Source organism: Arabidopsis lyrata (genome assembly GCF_000004255.2).
Source record: "Arabidopsis lyrata subsp. lyrata unplaced genomic scaffold ARALYscaffold_1, whole genome shotgun sequence".
In the NCBI taxonomy this organism is placed as follows: Eukaryota; Viridiplantae; Streptophyta; class Magnoliopsida; order Brassicales; family Brassicaceae; genus Arabidopsis; species Arabidopsis lyrata.
Genome location: NW_003302555.1, coordinates 32,378,302 through 32,393,259, shown reverse-complemented (window position 1 = coordinate 32,393,259; position 14,958 = coordinate 32,378,302). Strand labels below are relative to the sequence as shown.

General features: G+C 36.0%; 2 protein-coding genes across 3 annotated transcripts; both read right to left on the bottom strand.

Moving 5' to 3' along the window:
- Window positions 1-284: 284 nt before the first annotated feature.
- LOC9328031 (disease resistance protein ADR2) lies at window positions 285-5,488 on the bottom strand. The gene is made up of 4 exons (XM_021011972.1): window positions 5,004-5,488; window positions 2,372-3,458; window positions 1,982-2,278; window positions 285-1,645 (listed from the first exon to the last, which is right to left on the bottom strand). Exons 1-4 carry the CDS (start codon window positions 5,465-5,467, stop codon window positions 311-313), a joined length of 3,183 nt encoding a protein of 1,060 aa, XP_020867631.1. The 5' UTR covers window positions 5,468-5,488; the 3' UTR covers window positions 285-310.
- A 98-nt stretch (window positions 5,489-5,586) lies between these two features.
- LOC9330712 (NHL repeat-containing protein 2) lies at window positions 5,587-13,603 on the bottom strand. Of its 2 annotated transcripts, none has more exons than XM_021011971.1 (28): window positions 13,195-13,603; window positions 13,021-13,121; window positions 12,847-12,903; window positions 12,674-12,768; window positions 12,360-12,459; window positions 11,963-12,021; window positions 11,514-11,638; window positions 11,200-11,275; window positions 10,773-10,860; window positions 10,610-10,688; window positions 10,082-10,133; window positions 9,807-9,882; window positions 9,459-9,569; window positions 9,252-9,347; window positions 8,831-8,953; window positions 8,397-8,594; window positions 8,216-8,320; window positions 8,074-8,138; window positions 7,880-7,973; window positions 7,567-7,724; window positions 7,435-7,484; window positions 7,238-7,359; window positions 7,020-7,127; window positions 6,712-6,804; window positions 6,583-6,619; window positions 6,258-6,508; window positions 6,016-6,165; window positions 5,587-5,921 (listed from the first exon to the last, which is right to left on the bottom strand). In XM_021011971.1, the coding sequence occupies exons 1-28, from the start codon at window positions 13,556-13,558 to the stop codon at window positions 5,760-5,762; spliced, it is 3,195 nt and encodes a 1,064-aa protein (XP_020867630.1). In that variant the 5' UTR covers window positions 13,559-13,603; the 3' UTR covers window positions 5,587-5,759. The 2 variants fall into 2 exon arrangements, with proteins under 2 accessions (XP_020867630.1, XP_002891968.1); XM_002891922.2 differs by having other exon boundaries at window positions 11,200-11,257; window positions 13,195-13,602.
- Between the last annotated feature and the right edge of the window lie 1,355 nt (window positions 13,604-14,958).

Sequence of the window (14,958 nt, the reverse complement as noted above, 5' to 3'; positions counted from 1 at the left end):
TAAAGTGAGCTTTTATAGGCTCTAGGACAACTGTAATAAGCAAAATAAGCAAAGAAATCGTACCATAATAAAAGGAAATAGCCGTTGGGACTTTATGATACAAATCGACCAAAATAGGAAAGTTGAAGATGCTTGAGTCTTGATAGCTTGGGTGCGAAGTTGTGGTGTCTTGGAACGTGTAGGTGCACTGAATAACCATGTGGTCGAAACAGGGCTCATGCTCCTTTCTATTTTGGTAACGTACTGAACTTATGCTTTTGTTGCTGCTATCTATCTGATTAATCGCCTATCGACATCGATTCTAAGTCAATCATCTTCGTTTCACAAGTTGGTGGAGGAGTAGCATCGCCACCATTGAGAAGGAGACAGCTATGGGAGCAGAGGTTATCCTCATACGCTTCCTTGATAAGGATTTGTGGTTATCATCATCACTGATACCCTCATCCTTTTCTTCAGATGCTTCTCCAGATTGAGATTTGTAACTCTCTTCATCGTCTTCTTTGTCAGACATTTCGCCAGATTCAGAATCAGATTCCTCGTTAGTTATACTATCAACATCTTCTTCTTCTTCCGTCAAGATCTGGACACCGCATTCAAGAATGTACAAAACTTGGTTGCTGCTGCTGAATTCGAGCACTATCTTTCTACTCACTTCGGAGGGGTCAATAAATGTCAAACTAGAGTGAAATATCAATAAATGTTTTGTCCTGTACTCAAAGACTCTGAATAGGTTGAACTTCATGTCAGAGGAGTTTACTGAGTTGCCGATGACTTTGCAACGACATAATAATTCTAACTCCATAAATTTTACGTATTGATCGTTGGGTGATATCACGACGCACACCTTAAATCTGTTGGAAGTAGAATGAGGAATTGTTAAGGAATTTCCTCTAACTCGGTGATCGAACTTTGCTGGTATTTCTCCTCCGGGTAAGAGAGCCCATCCGCGAACAAATGATCCTTTGATAATCGCTCGCCTTGCTTGTCCACCCAATTTGATGCAATTAGTGAATCTGAGCGTTGCAGTTGGAGTTTTTAAGGGGCCACTTACTCTCTCTAATGACTCGCAATCTTCTGCCCTTAGTAATTCGAGCGAATCGGGGAGCTCCGGCAATGACTTGAGTTTTTTGCAGCCTGTTAAAATAAGGAATTGTAGATTATGAAGACCTTTGATGCAGGCTGTAATCCTCTCAATACCACTATTACTCAGGCTTATCCATGATATACACGTAGGGAGATGTGTTGAGAAGGTCTTGAAATTTCTGTTGGAACATATATCAAGAGTAGTAAGGCGAGTGCAATGCCTAAGTGATGCAGGCAACTCTTCTACCCCTGTATCGTATATCTCGATTTCCTTGACGTTGGTAGGAGAATCTGGAAATCTTTTAAGTTGTAGGCTTTGAAACATCCAGATCCTTTCAAGAGATGCCAAGTTAATGAGGGTTGGAATGACTTCTAGACTTTCGCAAGTACTCATCCCTAATTCACTTAGTTTATGAAGATTCACAATTGAGGATGGAATCTCTACCAACGCAGTGCAACCATTAAGATTCAAACTTTCCAGATTTGTAGCTTTTGAAAGATCTGGAAGTTCTTTCAAATGAGTTGACACAGCGAGATTCATCTCCTTGAGATTTGCAAGCGGCTGAATGTGAAAAGCAAAACATAGTGAAAAAGTTAGTTCATACTCCCTCCGTTTCAAAATATAAGGCGTTTTAGCTAAAAGCACGTCGATTAAGAAGATCTACTTTTTAAAAGTTCAGCCAATCATAAAAGAGATTGCATAATAGAAATAATCATAAAATATTAAAGTAACATATAATTTGCATAGAAACTTGAAAACGATTTATATTGTGAAACAAAAAAGTTTCTCTAAAACGCCTTATATTTTGAAACGGAGGGAGTATTATTTTATTTTCGTATAATTCTAATATCAATTGTCTCGTTTCCCAATAATGTTTGATACACATTAATAACTAACCTGAGTTCCTTCCCAAAGCTTCTCGAGCTTGCTAAATGCCATGTTGAATTTGACGAGATTTTCTAGACAAAATCCAATAGGTAGACTCTTTTTTGGGTATGCTTCCCAATGTAGTAACTTTAGGCGACGTGGAAATTCCATCTCATTTGGAATGTGCAGTTGTGTTTTTTCAGTATGTTTCCCATTGTATACTTTTAGGAATGCAAGATTGCACATTTTTGCAAAAGCCGTCGCGCTTATTCTTAATTCATTGATCTCAGCTACGTCAAATGATACACCTATAATTGATCCATTACCCTAATAAATATTCCAAAACAAAGCTTATTAAGAGATTGTACTTAAACAACAAAGAATATAAATATAAAAAGGGTTTGGAAATAGAATACTTACTTCTGCCATTTCTAGAACAAAACAAATTTCATTGGCATCGACTAAAATCTGGCGTTTGGAACGTTCTTGTTTGGAAATGACTTGTGTAGCCATTACTTGAAGCAAATGGTGCATTACGACTATACTACTTTCACGTTGTATGAGATATTTTTTCGCTAGGTTTTTCAACCCAAGACTAACGTCCAAGTTAGTTTTTGCCAGCACGGATGTCACATGATCAACATGTGCATAATTCAAGAAGATTGCAATGAGGAGAAATATAACTTGGTCTTTCTCATGTAAACTCTCATAACCCACTTTTAGTACGCTCTCAATTCTCCCATCAAGACAAATTTTCAACCTTGGTAGTTCATCAATCCAATCAGCTTGACTCTTTCCCCGCAATGAAGACCCCAAAACATGCAGACCCAATGGAAGATTACCACAAATCTTAACAACTTCACAAGTAAGCTTCATAAACCCATCCGGTGGAGACGTTTGCCTAAAAGCAGATAGACAGAAGATCGTTAGAGCTTCGCTTTCTGATGGAAAACCCACTTGGTATATATCATTGATACCATGTTGCTGCAAAATCTCTTTGTTTTCAGTGGTCACGATAACCCTACTTCCAGGACCAAACCAGCTGATATTAGCCAAAGCCTCTAGTTGAACTAGATTCTCAACATCATCAAGAATGATAAGAATCCTCTTGTCGTGTAGCCTCTCTTGTATCACTCTTAAATGGGATATCCTAATGCCATTTAGATTCAGAACCTTAGAAAGAAGCTGCTCTTGCAAGTGCAACTTCAAACTATACTCACCAAGACCAATCTTACAGTTTTCCATAAGGTTGTCCATAAAACAAGTACGTTGAAACCTGTTAGAGAGTCCACTACATAAAGCTCTGGCAATGGTGCTCTTACCAATACCTGCAGGACCAGCTAACCCAACAATTTTAACTCCAACATAATCAAAATTAAGCAAAGACTCCATTTCTCTCAAATGAGTTTCAAGTCCAACCATGCCATCAAAATCCCTAGACAGTGTGGCGTTCAATCTATCTGAAACATCTCTTGCAATCTTCGCGATCATTTCTGCTTCATTGCCCCTAAAAAAAAGAAACAGAAAATTCATGAAAAACAAATCATAAAGAGAAGCTTCCAAAGGAGATTTGAAAAAAAAAAAAACAATTAAATATAGTCCAAAAGAGATTTGGCCAAAATAAACAATTAAAGACTCTCCAAAGTAGACGTGATAGCAAACATATTATTATGATTAAACTTGATTATGACCTATGTGATACACGGGTTTATCAATACATGTATTTTTATAATTTTAGTAAAGTAATAATATGTAAATACTATGTTGAATTTTAGTCGAATCAACTATGAATTTAAGTATTAAGAGTTTATATTTTTGAATATGGTTTTAAAGATTTACTTATAACAAAAACAAAAAAGAAAAAAAAATTAGTACAAGGGTTAAAATATGAATAAGTTATATAGAAGGTTTCATAATCCATAATCATTAATATGACCTTCAATCTTTCCTTCTAGATGGCAAGCTTTGGGAAAGGTTTTATTGATACCGCCTAGTTAATTCGGTAGTTTGGTTAAAATGAAATATTATTGTTTGACCATTTCATAATCCATAATCATTAATATGACCTTCAATATTTCATTTTAAAACATAAGTCTGTCGGTACTAACAAATGCTAATTAAAAAAAGAAAAAAAAAAGAAGCTAATTTGACATAAGAAAGAAAATAATATAAAATAATTGTCATTGTAGTAATATTAGCGTAAAAATAAACCTCGTCAAACTAAACTTCGTCCAAGTTCTGAGGGCATAAACTAGTTTAGTTGACCCACTTGTCTTTTGGATTTCATACTATATTTAGTTAGAAAACTCAAATTCAGTACACAACTAACTCATTAAGTACTCATTAACTTTTTAATCATTCACCATTAGTCAACTTTACTTCTGAAAACAATCCAACGGCCACCAGCTCATTTGTATCAATAAAAAACAAAACAATGAATAAATGAAAATGAAAATGACGAACACAAGAAGTCTATGTCATTACGTGCACAATTAATATGATAACCTATTCTGTTCATATATATAAGATGTTTTAGCTAAAAACGTAAAAATTAAAAAAACTATTTAAAAAATAAAAAGTAATTTAAATTTTTAATTTAAAATACAATTCAACCAATTATGAAAATCTGCAGAATTTAAAGATTCATATTATTGTTCAACAAAAGTAAAAATTTAAGAGTTAAAAATATCAAATAACAATAAAAAATCTAAATATAAATTTAGAAAAATATCTTTAAAAATGAAACAAAAATAATCTTCTTAAACATCTTATTGGACAGAGGGAATAATAAATATGAACCACTGACTAATTTTCTCTAATTTTACGAATAGTTAGTAAAAACAATGTACAAATCAATCCATCTAAGTACTCAAGAAAACAAAAATAAACAATAAAGTCAAACCGGGGCAAACACTAAATCATTAACGCCTTGAAGATTTCTATAACGATGATCAAACTCCAATGTTTTCACAACCCATATCATCCCACATAAAATCATAAAACAGCATTATTCATCATAAGAAAATTAAACTGTAATAAATTAAACACGCACCAGTTGTGTTCTCCGGCTATGTTGCCCACATAGTCCAAAGCTTCGCTCCATTTTCTCCCATGCTCCTTTGTTTTTCGAGCACAAGTTTTATTGAAAGCGATCCCGAAATCTCCAGTTTGGTTCCGCACATCAGATGGATCAACTCCGTAGAAGACGGTCATCACTATTTTACCTACATCTTCTTTGCACTTCAAAATCTCTAATAGCTCATCCAAACACCACCTGGACGAAGCATACATCTTCGAGAGCACTATGATCGAGATCCTTGATTCTCTAATCCCTTGTATGAGAGCAGATGGTATATTTTCGCTTCTCGGGATCCCATTGTCATCGAACATTGTGATACCATTTTGGTTAAACTGGTTGCGTAAATGACTGAGAAAAGTCTTACGGACGTCTGGTCCATGGAAGCTCGTGAAGACATTGTACTCCCAGGTGCGAGACGAAGAAGGAGAAGTAGCCATATGAAAGGATTTGAGTGTTTGAAATTCACAGATTTAGATAGATGTGTTAGGAAAAGCCTTTTATGGAGGAGAACATGGCAAAGACTTTTCATATTCAAATCTTAGAAGACTTTTTGGCATTTACGTATTGGTTATTATTCTATTGTTATTAATAGAATAATACAGGTTTGGTGTTGTTGGTATGTTTACAGGCGCACCAATGAATAAGATCATACCAAATTTAAATAGATTATAAGTGGCTACATGTTGATATATGTACCTGTGGTTTTTAATCATATCATGATCATTTAGTTCAGCGAGTAGCTTGAAGCTGTAACCCACCAGCATCGGGTGCTCTCGGTTTAACGGTGAATGTGATCGTCGGAGAAGCAGATGATTCTGATTCCACCTTGAAAGGGACCTCAAACTGTACAGACTGATACAAGCAAACCTCGTCTTCTTTGCAATAGTACACCTGCAATTACAATTTTCATAAAATATTTTTGTAAGCAACAATTGAAGCCTTAAAGACAACTAGTTTCAGGTTAATCAAATATGTTAAAGCAAACCTTGCAACTGATTTTCCCAACAGAAGCCGAAGTTGAAGATTGTTTAAAATGAAGCATCGTTGAACCTTCAGGACCGATATATCCTTCCATTGGATTGATTGCTACTGCGCTTTCAGGTTCCACATCTACCACAAACTTACTCCGTGCTTCCTGTGCAAAACGAGCAATATGTATAATTGTTAAAGATCAGTAGAGGCATAATAGGAACTGGAAAAAGAAAGAGGGTGCAAAGAGCTTTGGACCTTGGAGAAATGGTAGCCATCAGGTAATGAGATTTTGAGATTTAAATCTCCTTCGCGTGACGTAACTGAATCCACTTTGACGATCTTTGTATCTGCCGAGGCACGTTTTCTCAAACGTTTCACGGATTTTGCCTTTGGCATTGGCAGTTGAACACCTTTTAAATCCAATGTAAGAATCTCTGCGTCTTCTCCTTTGTTCAAATCTATGTATCGGATAAGGCTATTATTTGTATCCGCCACAAACAGCCTCCCTGAAAACAGTAGGAAATGAAAATTACACTCGATCGTTCCTTATTAATAACTGTTAAAAGGGGCAGAAACTTACCGTTTTCAGTTATAGCAAGTCCTGCAGGCTCTGAAAGCTACCACAGAGAAAGGACAAATAATGTGTCAAACTAACAAATTAGACTGTCTATTTGATCAATGTATAACATTGTAGTAACCTAGATCAGACCTGAGCACCCTTGACTTTCCCATCCTTGAAACCGGCTTTTCCCGTTCCAGCGACAGTAACTACACGTTTGGTTATAGGGTCCAGCTTCTTAATCTACACATGAAAGTTAAGGGTTAAGATCTTGTAACAGTCAAGAATGTTTCTATTATTATATTTGTAACAGAGTTGTTTAAAACTACGTTCATGGTAATCCGCGAGATCCATCCAATAGAAGAATTCTCTCTCACATTAATCATATAAATCCCGCACTCTCTTTGGTTCATATTCATATTGACAGATGTTTGCTTGGAATTCCCAGATGAAGTTACCTTGTGGTTATAGCTATCAGTTAGATATATTTGACCATCCTTTGCGCATAATACACCTAACGGGTGTTGTAGGAGAACTTCTGCACCCACACCATCATTGTCTCCAAACTGTTCAAGAATTAGCCCGTGTTAGTGACTAATATAGCCAAGGACACTTAAATATTGCTACAATACTTCCGAATACCAATATTGTTGAATTAAACGAATCAAGTCATTACCTTGAAAAGATTCTCAGAGAAATACGGATCACCACCCGCGAGCAATCTTGATCCTCCAGTTTGAAGATCAAGGGCACGAATAGAACTGCTCTCGCTATCAGCAATATATGCTTCCTTCAAATCTACATTTACATTATACATAGAACTCAATCCTAATTCGAGAAAGAAGTAACAAGTGTGAAATTTGCAGTAATTACCAGGGCCTAATGAGATTCCTGAAGGCTGAGCAAATGATGTAGTCTGAGGGCTGCATTAACACACAAAAATATAGCATAAGAAAAGGACACACGTCAAGTAATAAGTAATTTCGTAATCTAGTGTATACATACGTAGAACCGTTAAGGTTTCTTTCATAGCCGTTTCCACTGAAAACTCGAGTAATACCATCAAGCACATTGTACTCCCAAATCTGGTGCTGACCTGCCATTGCAACGTAAACCTTCTCATTCACCGGCTCAAAGCATACGTCCCAAGGAGAATTCAAAAGCTGAAATTTTCAAAGTTCAACGATGTTCTTATTCATTAGCCTCGAAAAACATTTACTCGAGAATATTACACAGCCAATAAGTTAAAAGTTCTAAATAAATCTGAAAAGCTTGACTGATGTGAAAAGAAACCAATGTTCTGAGTCAAGTCACTTGCCTGTTTGGTTCCTTTTCTTCCACCTTGGTAGTCTGAGCCTTTAGTTCCATTACCAGCCAGAGTCCGTACTCTCTCGTTGACAAAATCAATCTCCCTACGAATTTTTTTTAATGAAACTCCAAAATAAGATGTTGAACCCAAAAGTGTGAGATTCATGTTTGCATTAGAAGCAACAGATAAACATACATACATACCTCAAAGCATGATTCTCGGTGTCAGCAACATAAAGAAGATTCTTCTTAGCATTATAAGCGAGTCCCTGAACAAATACAATCATGAATGGAACAACGAAGCTATCGAGGAACAACTAATACAAAGTGAGATTATCATATGTACCTGAGGACGATTGAATGCAGCATCTTCAAAGGAACCATCTTGGAAACCTTCTTCTCCAGTGCTGCCAATTTGCACTATGAAATTTCCTTCGAGATCAGTTACAATCTGATAATCACACAGAATACTCATATTAGACAACAAGAAGAGACAACAAGGATTACATAAAGAGGCAAGGACATACAATACGGTTATGGTTACTGTCTGAGATGAATAGCCTGTTATTAAGAGTATCAATAGCCAACTTCCCGGGAAATTTCAATGGAGACATGGCCAAACGTGGATCGTTGTCTTTCTCCAGACGTATTGGAAGCGGGGTACTGTCTAATATATTCTTTCCACCATAATACGTCAGAGCTGCTGCCACCAAGTCATCAAGATCCTTCATAGGAAAACACCAAAGAACAGTTAAGTGATTTTTCAAATGGAATGTAAAATTGACTAATATTTATTTTCACATAAATAACGTTTTATAGAAACAGAGTATTGGTATTTTCACTCTTGAGCACTCCAAAATGAAATCAACAATTTTAGCAACAACATGAGATTCTTGACTTGCTATAAATCTATAGGGAGGAGAGAAAAAAAAAACGCATAGGAAGGAGTTAAAAATGTTACTTTGCGATGACCTTCTCCGGCAATTTGTGCAATGACTTTGCCATTTGGAGAAACAACAGCAAATGTAGGCCACGAGTTGATGCCAAGCTCTCTCCACATATACATGTCTCCATCGTTCACAACCTTTAAAGTGAGAGGAATAACTAATTGAACGGATATGCCGTTAATGTTTCGATAATAGTTACAACATAGCACTGAAAAAGTATCCAAACAGAGAACAATGAAGGAGAATGCAAATGATAAAACACTGGTGGTATAGAAAATTGCGAAAATGATGTGAAATTCTGACCAGCTAAAATCTTTCCACCAATAAGGAACAATTCGTTTAAAAAAAGACAAACAAAAAATCCAGGAATTGGCATAAGTAATCAATTTCACAAAAAAACATAAGAAATTTAGAAATTTGGGACATGGAAATTACTGGGTGGCTGATATCATAGCGTAGAACTGCATTTCGTATGGCATTTAAATCCTTCTCATTGTCGAACTTGGCCGAGTGTACACCCACAACGGTGAACTGTACACAGATTGCAATTCATAGGTTGAAGCTTCAGTCATCCCTAGTGAGATTTGAATTGCTTGAAGATTCAAAATAACATATAAGAGAGCAGCAATAGTAAAGACTCACTGGCATATCCTTGTACTTCTTCTCAAGAAACTCTAGATCCGGTAATACGTGCATACAGTTTATGCAGCAATAGGTCCAAAAATCAAGTATAACCACTTTCCCTTTTAAATCCTGCTCACAAAATGACAAAAGTTACTAAGAAGCATATGACTCCCTTTGTTCCTCAAGAGTTCACATGCAAAATATAATGGTATGTGCCGACGCAGAGAAATTTATCTAATGTCTTCCGAGTTCCGAGAGCTGAAACCAACAGCCTCTTAATTCATCGAAAAACGAATCATCAACATGTCTTCAATAAACAAAAAACTACGTTATCAACTCTTCACATAACTTTAAACGAGAATTTACCCGGCGAAACTGGAGAGGGGCAGTGTTTAGCCAGTCGAGTTTAGACGGGAATTCTGGCACAGCTGTAGCTGTTTGCCTACAAATAAAACAATAGAAACAGAGCAACCACACAAGTCAAAACAGAAGACCATCCACAATTCATTTTCCCGCTTGTGATATTCCAGTTTATGTAGTCTATAGTACTAACATATGATAATTTCTTTTTCACGAGAAACTTTTTGAATTATCGAACTCTTGCTTTTGAAATTGAATAATTATCAAATAGTTATACTTACTTGCTCTCTAGATCAGTAATGTAATCGACAAACTGTTGCACTCTCCCTTCACCTACAGAAGGTAAGACAAAAAAACCAGGTAGCTTCCTTTACATCCAAATTCAGTAACGATGAAACTATACATAATGTTCTTTAGAGAAATCTTCTCTAGTAAAAAAATTTCTGGCCCAAGATCTGTTTGTTTATAGACATACTTGCTTTAAAAAAAAATCAGTGTAAATTTTACACTATCAAAAATGCATTAGACCTATCGATTAGTTCATCTTGGTGAAATTTGCGATAAAGCTAACTACAGAACAGATTTGTATAAGATTGCAAAGACCATATCATTATTAAAGTAAAATGAGGTTGGTTATAAGTTAAAACATTCTGACTATTTATACACAAGATTCCTATTTCCTATATAGTTTTACCGTTTGATGTGAAAGAATTTATGTCGATAATTAACCAATCCAGAAAGCTATTTTATATGCAAAGATATATTTTCTTTTTTAAAAGTGTCGTGGAAATTTTGACAATAGGCCAAACCTTGGTTCTGTGTAAAAGAAGGGCTTTTTGCTCCAACCAGTGCGTTCCACAATGCTTTAGGTGAAGCATATTGCATTGCCTACACATAAAACAGCAACTCCATAAGATCAAACAAAAGCTTTAACAGAAAGAATTATTCTCTTATGTATGTTTCCAGGTTTACCTTCCAGTTGTTGGCGGCAAAGTAGACACAAGAAAGAGCAATACCAAGACTCCCGTACCTCAGTATATCTCGTCGGGAGCCCTGAAACCTGTTGGAAAATTGCATCTGCAATCTCAAGTATATGAAATTTTCCACATGCCATATCATTTGTTTCATTCTCAAATGATGAAACCAGTCAACGTGTAAAAATATCTGGTTTCTTCAAATGTCCCAACATTTTCTTGAATTCCTCAACATTAACATTGTAAATCATAAATGTTTCTCACCAGAGGTGGCTCGAATAAACTGTTTGCATATTATAAACATAAACCCTAAACTTAGCTCTCATTTCTCAACACCAAACTACTTGCATCAATAAGATAATTATGATTGATAACAAGAGGACTTTCACTTGCTATTAATTTTTGAATAAAGGAACCTTGCTTACCCGTTAGCGCTGGTTTTGTCGCTGGCCGTGTTCTCTTCAAGTATTGCTGTGGAATTTCCTGCGTAAGTACTCAAGCATGTAAAAAGAAAAGGTTGAAACTGTATAAGCCAATATGAACTAGATGATGAAAAATTCATCAATTACCGAATTATTAGTCTATAAGTTCAGTAGAAAAGAATGTTTTAAATGGGTAATCTCATATTCTCATTACAAAGAAAGCCCCTTTATTCATAGTTTTTCAAAAGGATTAAACAAGAAATAAATACACATGAAAAGAACGATATTTTCCATTGAATTTCTTTGAGACTACATACTGGTAGAATCTGAGCCACCAGTGAGAATGTCACTGATTGAAATGTTTCCAATATCGTCTCGGATCATTGACGGACCAGCGTCCTTAAGAATTGCTTCAGATAAAGTAGTTTTTACAGCTATACATCTGCAAATTTAGAATGAATAAAAATTATCTAACTCCAGAGCTATTAAAGCGAGTAGATGGATTTGACAATGACGAAGCTAGAACTTCTTAGTTCTACAGTACTCTGAAGTGGAAAGATATGACGTAAAGCACTAAACTAGATTTGAAACAATATGAATATTGCAAATGGAAAGATTTGACGTAAAGCACTAAACTAGAAATTCTACAGACTTTGTATTGACATCTTGAAGTTACTAATAATGTATCAAATCAAATTGTCTGTATTCAAAATAAAAAGAGAAATAACAAAATTTGACATGCCATTCTGTCACACAAGTAAAGTACCTCATGTTCGCAGCTTGGGCGGCTTGTACTCCTGCAAGTGCATCTTCAATAACAACGCACTACAAAATTGTATAAAAGAAACCACTTCTGAAGTAGCTTTATAGAAAAACAAGTAAATAAGATCTGTAAGTCTAGCAGATGAAGTAAACTCTTACTTTACTTGATTTTCAACTTCAAGTATGCGCAAATATACAGCTAATTATGTTTTTGGCACAATAACAAGTATTTTTAAATATAATGTGATGTTCTCTAAGGCATGAGACTTCCTAGTGAGTACCAATGGATCGCGCTCACATTTTTCTATTTTATCTACGATTTCATAAAAGGTGTAGGTGTGTGACGATTTTTCAACAAAGCCTCATCTTGATATGATATTACATGAAGTTTTAACTATTACCTCGCTTGTCGGCACACCCAATATCTTTGCAGCAGCCAAGAAAATATCTGGAGCTGGTTTCAAATTCTCAAAGGCGTCTGCTGAAACAATGGCATCAAACCTGAAAGTTAACATCACTGACATGTATTTAGACATGGAACCTGAACGCGCAGAAACATCTCCATGCCATATTATAAAAGATTACACAGCAGAATAATGTCACAGAAAGGGGTATACAATAACAAATAGGATGGTGTATATACAGTCTATTTGCCTGATACCACATTGTAATAGGATATGAATACTGAAGAGATAAAAGATTGTTTTAGTCTTACATTTTCAAAGACAAACCAGCAGCTTTCAGATTTGCATCAACTTTAATACGGTCCGCACTAGATGCAACAGCAACTTTAAGACCTTTGTTCTTACACTGTTTCAAAAGTTCCACAGCAAATCATAATAACCAGCCTCAAAACCATCATAGTTCAACAAACTCATTTTTCCTCACCTCAGTAACAAGCTCCAGTGCTCCCGGAAATCCAATCCCAGATTCTGGCTTCGCGTACTATAACCGATACAGAGAACAAGAAATTACGCAAATCAAAACACAACAAAGCCCGAGTATCAATCACATTATCTTTCAAGAACATCAACAATTTTCTAATCAAGACCTAACTATCACCTTATCAAGATATATTTCAAAGAATCTCTTTTTAGCTGCATCAGGATCAAATCCTTTTACTTCTTTGACTGAAGCAACACCTCCTAAAAACTTGGCTTCACCTGTGAATTCCCAAACCAAAGAAATTAGCATAAAAATCAACTTCGTGAAACAAAAATCCTTAAAAGCTTATACCTGTTCCCATAAAAGGAACGAAATCATCCACAGTGACTTCAACTCCCATCTCAGCAAAAACATCAACGGCGGCGCGTCTAGAAAGATCTTCACTGTTACAAAGCACACCGTCCATATCAAACAGCACCGCCGATACTTTTCCCCAATCCTCCGTCGCAATTGTCGCCGGAGGACTCTCCGCCGCCACATTCAATTTAGAAGATGACGGAAGCGCCGTTTTGGTTAAATAAACTCCGGTTTTGGAGCGAAATCCGGTGAATGAAGATGGTCTTGATGTGGATTTTGATCTTATTGGAATCGAAGAAGAAGATAATCTCCTTGATTGTGAGAAAATTGAAGGCGGAGAAGTGAGTTTCAAAGCCATTTTTTTGCTTTGATTTTTTTTTTTTTTTTGGTCGAAATCGTTTTAAACTGATTTGTTTGTGGGTTTTAGTGGCGGGTGTTAATTTATCCATAAGGTCGGAATTACCCTCATGTTTTTTTATCAGTGGATGGGCATTTTCGGTAAGTTTGTTTGTGTAGACAAAAATCTGGTCAAGACTCGTTAATCACAGTCTTAGATCGATGGATTAGCCACGATCCTAAACGCATTTTGGTTAGACTTGGGCCCTGTTCGTTTTAGGTGTCTCGCGAGTCGCGACACGTTTCCGCGACAAGAAATTACACCAACGGCGCTGGTTTCTCTCTCCGTAACTGTCGCTGCTTTTTCCTCTTCCTCAATTGTTGTAGTTTTTGTTTATAATTATTGACGTCGTTGTTTTATCTGGTGGTTGTTGTTTTATCCATGGAAAATTTCGTGGTTAAGGCCAAAATTTTGTGGCTTTAGGATGAAAAAGCCACGACAAAACATAAAAAAAAAAAAAAAATCATTTTTATATAATCATGACCCAAAAAATTTCGTGCTTTTTCGTGGCAGTATAGTAGCCACGGTTATAACACTCGTGTTTCGTGAGTATTTTTTTTCCAAATATCAACGAACATTTAAGTGGCTAATCAGTAGCCATGGTTGTGTTCACGTCTATTACGTGACTATAATAGCCACGAAATACGTGTCAAAAATAGTGGCCAAATTAACCACGTTCCTTTATACTGGCAATGGCTTGGCTTATTTTGCCACGAACCACCATGACATATTCGTCATTAACCTCATGGCTGTATTTCGTGGCCAGGTTAATCAGTTACAAATGCTTTTGCGGTGCCGGCCTTGAGGGTAAGCAACATAAGCGACCGCTTACGGCCCTGACTTGAATATTAGAAAATGTTTACACGTGACTTGATTACTTATATTAACATAGGTCTTTCATCTCATTACATGTTCTTGTTTATTACTTTTTAATGTAAATGTTTTGTCATTTTCTGTTTTTTTTTTCTTCAAAATTCTTGTATTTAGAGTTTCAGTCATGCATATATAAAAGTGGTCATATAGGTCCATCATTTATTTTTGTTTAAATAGGTGTGGCTAACCATAGATTTGCCAGAAAGAAAAAATGTTTGACGTCCATTTGTGTCATGTGGAGATTATTTTGAGTAAGGTGGGTAAAGTGTATATCCGAGAGATACGCAAAAAAAAATTCTTCCATTTATGGTTACTTATAACGCCTCGACCTCGTGGCTGTATTTCCATCCACCGTTTCTAGGTTCACATGTGCCCGATGATCAGCGCATTCGAAATACTTGTGTACTGATCATAAAAGTCACCACGAAATAATTTCATATGTTTTGTCCTTCATATAGCGTTAGAAATCAATTTCATGTAAGTCGTCA